The 9280-nt window shown below is 47.4% G+C and overlaps 1 protein-coding gene across 4 annotated transcripts; it reads left to right on the top strand.

Moving 5' to 3' along the window:
• The first annotated feature begins 1088 nt into the window (after nt 1-1088).
• Nucleotides 1089-8727, top strand: LOC138821863 (zinc finger protein 140-like). Of its 4 annotated transcripts, none has more exons than XR_011370241.1 (5): nt 1089-1524; nt 3893-4019; nt 4829-4927; nt 5391-5549; nt 5644-5703. XR_011370241.1 is itself a non-coding variant. In XM_070014336.1 (5 exons), exons 1-4 carry the CDS (start codon nt 1516-1518, stop codon nt 5661-5663), a joined length of 255 nt encoding a protein of 84 aa, XP_069870437.1. In that variant the 5' UTR covers nt 1089-1515; the 3' UTR covers nt 5664-5703; nt 6348-6424. The 4 variants fall into 4 exon arrangements, 3 of the variants coding, with proteins under 3 accessions (XP_069870437.1, XP_069870435.1, XP_069870434.1); XM_070014336.1 differs by lacking the exon at nt 5391-5549 and adding an exon at nt 6348-6424; XM_070014334.1 differs by lacking the exons at nt 5391-5549; nt 5644-5703 and adding an exon at nt 6348-8727 and having other exon boundaries at nt 1112-1524; nt 4832-4927.
• Nucleotides 8728-9280: the final 553 nt, after the last annotated feature.

Genomic DNA, 9280 nt, shown 5'->3' with positions numbered 1-9280 from the left:
TTGGTGGTATATATATATATTTTTTAATTTTGTCAGTCGTGGCTGGGTGCTGTCCCTGAGCTGTTTTCGCTCAAGGCCAGCACAGCGCTCTACCACTTTGAGCCACAGTGCCACTACCGGTTTTCTGGTGGTTAAGTGTAGGTAAGAGTCTCAAGGACTTTCCTGCCCAGGCTGGCTTTGAACTGTGATCCTCAGAACTCAGCCTCCTGAGTAGCTAGCATTATAGGCGTGAGCCACCAGCGCTTAGGTCTCCTAGATTTTAGATGATAAACCCACTGTAATTCAAACTGTTGTTTCCGATGGTCAATGCATTTTTTTTCTTTTTAGAAATATAGTCATGATGGAGTTTGTAATTTTTTTGGGTCCGTCCTGGGGCTTGAACTCTGGGCCTGGGGGCTGTCCTTGAGCCTCTGTTTATCAGGGAACCTCTGGATAATCTAGAAGAATTAAAGAGCTAGAGTTGCTTGAGCTGACACATAAAGACTAAGTTGAGAGGAGCTACCGAAGTTAGGGTGTGAAAGACAGCCGTGCTTCTCTCCTCCCTCGGTGGAGGGCGCGGCGCGCTCAGAGGCGTCGGGAGCACACGTGACGTCTGGATCGCAGCGTTGGCGCCATCACGGAGGAAAGCGGGGCGCGAGAAGCTCCAGGGCGCGAGCACCGAGCGTTCCGGGTCTCGGGAAGGCTTTCACCTTTCCTCGAGAGCTACCCGAAGTCCCCAGGCCGTGCTGGCAGGCTGACCGCCGCAGTCAGGGAGCGGCCGGGTCCGGGGGGCGTGGCTCCGCCGGCCCCGCGCCACCAAGGCCAGCGCCATCAAGGCCAGCGCCCAGGGCGAGCCCCGGAGTCAAAGTCCCCGCCCCGGCTAGTCGCGGGGCCGCCGCGTTTCCGCCCCTTCCGCAGACGGGGCCCGAGCGTCGGCGGCCGCGGGTCACCCCCAGGCCGGCAGACACGCTCGCTCAGCGGGCATCGCTCACAGACCCGTCCCCTCGCCCTCCGGCCGCAGTGGCCTGTGGGAAACGCCGTCGAGTCTCGCGGGCTTTTGTCTCCGTGCGGTGGCTGCGGCCGCACGGCATGCCGGGAGATGTAGTAGGCGGCTCGCGCGGTCCTCCGTCAGAGCGGCGAACCCGGAGGAGTGCGGTGGTCGGGTCAGGTCGGCGGATCGCGTGGCTTGCCGCGGACTGCGGTGGGAGGCGCCTCGTTGCCCTCGCCGCAGTCGGCTCTGGGAAGCGTGGCCGAGCGGCGTGGAGAGCGCCGCGGCGCGGAGGGCCGCCCCTCGCGGGGGCTCTGGGAAGTGTAGTCGGAGGCCTGCGGCCTGGGGGCGGTTCTCGCAGGAGTCTGGTGCTGGGCCCCGGAACGCTGCGCGCGCGGGCGGCGCTGTGAGGGGACGCTCGTGGCCGGCGCTGCCAGAGCGGCCCCGGCGGCGCTCGCGCCCGCGAGTGGTCGAATCGCGGGCCCGCTGGCGGGTCCGCGGCGCCCTGCCAACGCCGCCTGACGTCCTCTCCCGCCCCAGATCGAGTCATGGCTCCGGTAAGCGTGCCTTTCCCTCTCGGAAGTGCAGGTTTCGGGAGCTGGGGCCGGCCAGGCGCTCCTCAGAGACCCCTCCCCGAGGGTCGTGGCCCGGCTGCTGCCCGGCCTCTCCCTCCCGGGCTTGGGGCTTGCTCGTTCCCACGCAGCGCCCTTCGCGCCCCTCGCGCCCCGACCCCAGTGTCGGCACCGCTGAAGAACTTCGCAGAGTGCGCGCGGCCCGGGCCCGCGGCGCCCGCGTCCCAGACTCCCGGCGGCTCTCCAGAAGCATGCTTTTAACCTGCTTTCCAGGTTCTTCAAGCTCGTGCCCCAGACTGCCTGGGGATGCAACCGTTGCGGGCAAAAGTTTTGACCTCGCAGGACTCATTTTTCAGACATGACATAAATTTCCTTAGCAAGAAAACCCAAAATATTGGTTGGAATACTGCTTATCTTAGGTTAGTGTTTCCCAGAGACCAGCATAAAGGCTTCAAACCATTCTTCAGTTTCCTTTCTCTGTTCTACCATTTGAGTTCTTCTGGGAAATCTAATTTTCACTTTTGCAGATGTTTAGGAAATCACTTCCTTTGTTATAATTTTTTTTTTTGGGGGGGGGGTCCGGTCGTGGGGCCTGAACTCTGGGCCTGGGCACTGTCCCTCAGCTCTTCAGCTCAGGGCTAGCACTCTACCACTTGAGCCATAGCGCCACTTCCACTTTTTTCTTTTTGCTTATGTGGTGCTGAGGAATCGAGCCCAGGGCCTCAGGCATGCAAGGCAAGCACTCTACCACTGAGCCACCTTCCCAGCCCCTCTTTATTTTTTTTTTTTTTAGTGGGTTGTGGGGTTTGAACTTTGGGCCTGGGCACTGTCCCTGCACTCTTCAGCTCAAGGTGAGCACTCTATCACTTGAGCCACAGCGCCATTTCCCTTTGTTATAATTTTTAAGATTGTAAAACATAACTGTGGCACATCTTATGGGGTTTACTATTAGTTGGGACATTTTACATTGCTCTTTTTCTTTCTTTTTTTTGGTGCTGGTACTGGGACTTGAACTCTCCTTGTGGGTACTGTCCCTCCAGCTTTTGTTGGTTAATTGGGGATAAGGGTCTCACAGACATTCCTTCCAGGAACCTTGATCCTCAGATCTCAGCCTGTTGAGTAGCTAGGATTAAAAGTGTGAGCCACGGCACCTGCCTGGTTGTGTGGCTCATTGAAGTATTCAAAACCATGTTGTGAAGTAGAATTTTGTTTTATTATTTCCAGTAACCCTGAGGCAAAGAGCTTTAGGTTCCATTCGGAGAAACATTATGTTTCTTTCTTGAGAAGCATGTGCACTTTATGTATTGTTTGTTGCTCGTCTTTTTTATTGTGATATTTCTAAAATTGTCACTATGATTTGTTGGAGGTTGTGTTAGGGTATCATTACTGATCCCCCTAATACAGCCAGTTATTACCACAAAGAAATGTTGGCCAAACCATAGACCCATATTAAGGAAAATTTGCAATGTTTACTAAACACAATTTGCACTGTTTACTAACTACAAAGGAATGGTGTCTAGTATTCAAAAAATGTAAGTTATTAAGAATTTTTCCAGTTATATAGGTGTGCTAGGCAGTTAATAAAATATGCATAAGTTTTAGATTGTTTAATAATTTTTTGTTGTTGTTTGTTTGGTTTGGTGTTTGTAGGTCGTGGGGCTTGAACTCTGGGCCTGCGTGCTGTCCCTCAGCTCTTCAGCTCAAGGCTAGCGCTCCACCACTTGAGCCACAGTGCCAGTTCTGGATATTTTGTTTATTTTTTGTCTGACATGGGCTTGAACTCTGGGCCTAGGTGCTATCCCTGAGCTCTTCAACTCAAGTCAAACTCTCTGGTCATTTCTGGTTTTCAGGTGGTTAATTGGAGATAAGAGTCTCACAGACTTTCCTGCCCAAGCTGGCTTTGAACTGTGATCCTCAGATCTTAGCCTCCTGAGTAGCTAGGATTACAGGTGTGAGCCAGCAGCACCTGGCTAAAATTTATTTTTGTGATATTTATTTTCCTTATTTGAAATAAAATATAAATAACAAAATAATATAGAATAAAAAAAGAAGAATTTTCCCAACCAGAACAGGAAGTCTGTGTTGTTCTCATCTATAGCCCTAAGTTGTGAACAACTGCATGTCATTTCTGGGCAAATAATCCATATCCTTTTCTACTTCTCCTCTGTTGTGAAATAGAACAAAACAAAAACCTAGGATCTTCAGGGTATCAGAATTACTCAGAATTCTGGAAACTCTTATTACCCCCACATCTACACACTGTCTACTTTCCATGGTGAGGCTCTAGTCATTCCTTAATCAGGCATTGTGAGGCATGGGGACTGGTTGTACAGATGCCTGTATGTTATTTCAGGGTTCAGTGACATTCAGAGATGTGGCCATAGATTTCTCCCAGGAGGAGTGGAAATGGCTTCAGCCTGCTCAGAGAGATTTGTACAGATCTGTGATGCTGGAAAATTATGGCCATCTGGTTTCACTGGGTAAGTATTCCTCATCTCCTTCAAGTCATAATTAGAGCCTTAGTATGGGCCTTTCGAACTCAGGGCCCGTGTGCTGTTCCTGAGCTTTTTTGCTCATGGCTAGCACACATTCTCTCTCTCTCTCTCTCTCTCTCTCTCTCTCTCTCTCTCATATAAAATATATATATATATATATATATATTGTTGTTGTTGTTGTTTTGTTGTTGGTTGTGCGGCCTGAACTTTGAGCCTGGGTGCTGTCCCTCAGCTCTTCAGCTCAAGGCTAGCACTCTACCACTGAGCCACCTTCCCAGCCCATTTTTGTTTTTCAATTTTAAGAGCCTCAAGGACTTTCCTGCTTAGGCGGGCTTTGAATTGAGGTCCTCAGATCTCCTCTCCAGTAGCCAGGATTACAGAGAGAAGGCACTGGTGACCAGTTATAGTCTTGATTATCTGGGTGAACATTCACAAAGGATATATGAATTTCTTTCTTTCTTTCTTTCTTTTTTTTGTCCGTTGTGGGGCTTGAACTCTGGGCCTGGGTACTATCACTCAGCTCTTCAGCTCAAGACAAGCACTTGAGCCACAGCGCCACTTCCAGCCTTTTCTGTTTATGTGGTGCTGAGCAATCAAACCCAGGGCCTCCTGCATGCAAGGCAAGCACTCTACCATTGAGCCACTCTCCCGGACCCATGAATCTCTTAATCTTATTTTTAAAAGATGGTGAATTAATCTTTGGGCATTTTTCCGTACTTCTACTTGTAATTTATTTTAATAGCCTTTCTTAGGATTTAAAGACTGATTTTGAACTCTTTTTCATTTCTTGTAAGCAGGTCTCTGCATTTCTAAGCCAGATGTGGTTTCCTTATTGGAGCAAGGGAAAGAGCCCTGGCTTGGGAAGGGAGGTGTGAACAGAGATCTCTTTTCAGGTAAGTGAAATACAGGCTGAGAGAGACAGTTGTTCCTTCCCTGCCACCCCACTCCCACCCCTCACCCTACCTTGAGACTTTTTTTTTGTTGTTATGGGCTTGAACTCTGGGCCTGAGTGCTATCCCTGAGCTCTTCAGTTCAAGGCGAGTGCTCTACCACTTAAGCCACAGCACCACTTCTGGTTTTCTGGTGGTTTATTGGAGATAAGAATCTCATGGACTTTCCGGCCAAGGCTGGCTTTGAACCATGATCCTCAGATTTCAGCCTCCTGAGTAGCTAGGATTACAGGTGTGAGCCACTGGCGTCCAGCTAAATGTATATTCTTATGAAAGTTCTACAACCTTTATAGTTTGTCAAAGGTTGAATTACAGAAATTGTGCAATATGTGACAAGAGAGACACTTCTTAGCTGCCCTTGGCCTATCCCTAGGCCTGTCTGCCTGTCTTTTTTTTTTTTTTTTAGGTCCGGTCGTGGGGCCTGAACTCTAGATCTGGGCACTGTCCCTCAGCTCTTCAGCTCAAAGCTAGCGCTCTACGGGTCCCCCACTCCTTCCTACTTTCCTTCTTTTTTGTCAGTTGTGGGGCCTGAACTCTGGGCCTGGGCACTGTCCCTCAGCTCAAGGTGAGCATTTTTACCTCTGAGCCACTTTCCCATCCACTTTGTCTTTTTTTTAATGTATCAGACCTGGGTGCTATCCTGTGCTTTTTTGTTCAAGGTTGGCACTCTGTCACTTGAACCACAGCTCCGCCTCTGGCTTTTTGGTGGTTAATTGGAGGTAAGTGTCTCATAGACTTTCCTACACAGTTTGACATTGTGGATCTCAAGCCCAGCTTGAAAGTAAAACTGTCTCAGACAAAAAGAAGAAATGGCCAGGCGCTGGTGGCTCACGCCTGTCATCCTAGCTACTCAGGAGGGTGAGATATTAGGACTGTGGTTCAAAGCCAGCCCAGGTAGGAAAGTCTGTGAGACTCTTATCTCCAGTAAAACCCCAGGAAACTGGAAGTGATTCTGTGGCTCAAGTGGTAGGGTGCTAGTCTTGAGCTGAAGAGCTGAGGGACAGCGCCCAGGCCCAGAGTTCAAGCCCCCCAACTGCCAAAGAAAAAAAAAGAAATGATTTGGTGCTACTGGCTCATGCCTGTATATGTTGTTACTTAGGAAGCTGAAATCTAAGGATTGCAGCTTAAAGCTAGCTGAGGCAGGAAAGCCCATGAGACTTTTGTCACTAATTAATCATGAAAGAGTCAGAGTGGAGTTGTGGCTCAAGTGGTAGAGTGCTAGCCTTCAGCAAAAAAGCTCAGAGACAGCACCCTGGCCCTGAGTTCAAGCACCAGGACTGGCACCAAGAAAAGAAAAGGTGAAATGGCTTTTAGTTTACTCAATACACGAAAATTTCTTACTTAAAAAAATTGTATCTTTCAGTGTCAGATGGGAAGATCAAAGAGTTTTCTCCAAAAAATGCCATTCTTGAAGGTGACTCATCCAAGTATTTGATAATGGAAAGAATTTTAAGCCAAGGCCCTATTTGTTCCAACTTAAAGAGAAGCTGGAAGTGCAAAAATGGTACCCAGATGCTACAGAGAGACCAGGGGTTTATCAGGCAAGTGACAGTCTCTCATCAAGAATTCCTAGGTCAACATATGAGTATCAGTGATACAGAGAGGCCCTATGGATGCCATGAATGTGGAAAAAGTTTCAATCGGCGCTTCTCCCTTGTGTTACATCAGAGAACTCACACTGGAGAGAAACCATATGTGTGTAAGGAGTGTGGCAAGACCTTTAGCCAGATCTCAAATCTTGTGAAACATCAGATGATACATACTGGAAAGAAGCCCCATGAATGTAAGGACTGTAATAAGACATTCAGTTATCTTTCATTCCTTATTGAGCACCAGAGAACACACACTGGAGAGAAACCTTTTGAATGTGCTCAATGTGGAAAGGCCTTTAGTCGTGCCTCAAATCTTACTCGACATCAGAGAATTCACCTAGGCAAGAAACAATATATGTGTAGGAAATGTGGGAGAGCCTGTAGCAGTGGCTCAGAACTCATCCGACATCAGATTACTCATACTGGAGAGAAACCTTATGAATGCAGTGAATGTGGGAAGGCATTCCGCCGTTCCTCACATCTTACTCGACACCAAGGCATCCATACAACCAAAACCCCCTATGAATGTGATGAGTGTAGCAAAGCATTCCGTTGTCACTCATTCCTCATTAAACACCAGAGAATTCATGCTGGAGAAAAGCTCTATGAATGTGATGATTGTGGTAAAGTTTTCAGTTGGCACGCATCCCTTACTCAACATAGGAAAATTCATACTGGAGAGAAGCCCTATGCATGTGTAGAATGTGATAAAGCCTTTAGTAGAAGCTTTTCTCTCATTCTACATCAGATAACTCATACTGGAGAGAAACCCTATGTATGTAAGATATGTAATAAATCATTCAGCTGGAACTCAAACCTTGTTAAACACCAGAGAATGCACTCTTTAGAGAACCCCTATAAATATGAAAATTCACTTAATTACCACCCATTGTTTAATGAACAGCAATGATTCTCTCTGTAAGGAAGGCCTAAAAATTTATGGATAAGTACAAACCTAAAATCTCCAAAATAATGCCTTACTTTTACTTCAGAGAACTTTTGGGAAAGAGCCTTATATGAATGTGTTGAACATGAAGGAGTGCGGCCCAGACCTATTTTACATCATGGAAAAAAACTCCAGGAATATGTATGAAAGCTATTAGTAGCTGCTCATTCTTTATCAATATCCAAGGAAGAGATCAGTATTGAGAAGATTTTTCATTTAAAAGGAGTCCTTGCTCTCTCTATTTTTTTTTTTTGGGGGGGGGGTCCCGTCGTGGGGCCTGAACTCTGGGCCTGGGCGCTGTCCCTCAGCTCTTCAGCTCAAGGCTAGCACTCTACCACTTGAGCCACAGTGCCACTTCTGGCTTTTTTCTTTTTGCTTACGTGGTGCTGAGAAATCAGGGCCTCAGGCATGCAAGGCAAGCGCTCTACCACTGAGCCATCTTCCCAACCCTTGCTCTATATCTGTAAATTCCTTCCAGGAAAGTCAGTATGCAATAGATATGAAGAAGCTTTTAGTTAGAGACCAGCCCTCATTCTGCATCTGTTGGCCTAGCCAGAATAGAATGCTTGATAAGGAAGAGCTTACTAAGGGGTACTCTGTCTGCATATCAGAAATTTTTTTTTTTTTTTTTTTTTTTTGTCGGTCGTGGGGCTTGAACTCTGGGCCTGGGCGCTGTCCCTCAGCTCTTCAGCTCAAGACGAGCGCTCTACCACTTGAGCTACAGCGCCACTTCCGGTTTTCTGGTGGTTTATTGGAGATAGGAGTCTCACGGTCTCTCCTGCCCGGGCTGGCTTTGAACCGCGATCCTCAGATCTCAGCCTCCTGAGTAGCTAGGATTACAGGCGTGAGCCACCAGCGCCCGGCTCAGAAAATTTATAGTGAAACAAAGTGACACAAACAAAGTCACTTGAGAATTTATTTGCCAGATACTATTTATTCTAAATTCTCTTGAAGGAGACAAAGCAACTTTTAAGTTAATGAATTGTGACTTTTCACAATACTCCAAAAGTTTATGAGGTAATTATATTAGGGAAACATATCATTGTGATGAGTTAACTGAATTTTCATATTTCTATGCATTTATTCAGAGCAGAAACTGTGGGCAAGGGTCTGATTTCCAGAGGAGATGGGATATTTTTAGGTGAATTCATAAAAGAAAGTTATGAATAAATCTGTTGGCTTATAGTAAACTAATTTTGAACTTGCTGGTTTCTTCCGCAGCATATTTTAATCTGAAAATGTATCTACCACATTATTGACATCAACTGTGCATAATGCTGTGCTTTTAGAAATATTCTATAAGGTAGGTGCTGGTGGCTCAGTCCTATAATCCTAGCTACTTAGGAGGCTGAAGTCTGAGGATTATGGTTTGAAGTCAGCTTGGGCTGAAAAGTCTCCATGAGACTCCTGTTTTCAATTATCTACTCAAAAACTGGAAGTGGCAGGCAGGCTGCTGGTGGCTCACACCTGTAATACTAGCTACTCAGGAAGCTGAGATCTGAGGATCGTGGTTCAAAGTCAGCCCTGGCAGAAAAGTCTGTGAGACTCTTACCTTCAATTAACCACCTGACAATTGGAAGTGGCACTGTGGCCTTGAGCTGAAGAGGTTAGGGACAGCATCCAGGCCCAGAGTTCAAACCCCATGACCAACAAAACAAGCAAACAAAGTGGACGTGGCATGGTGACTCCAAGTAGTAGAGTGCTAGCCTTGAACAAAAGAGCTCAGCAATATTGGTTAGGTCCTGAGTTCAAGACCAT

Source organism: Dipodomys merriami, unplaced genomic scaffold (genome assembly GCF_024711535.1).
Source record: "Dipodomys merriami isolate MVZ:Mamm:240054 unplaced genomic scaffold, mDipMer1.0.p SCAF_943, whole genome shotgun sequence".
Lineage (NCBI taxonomy): Eukaryota > Metazoa > Chordata > Mammalia > Rodentia > Heteromyidae > Dipodomys > Dipodomys merriami.
The sequence above is the reverse complement of the archived record's forward strand: the minus strand, read 5'-3'. Positions and strand labels throughout refer to the sequence as shown.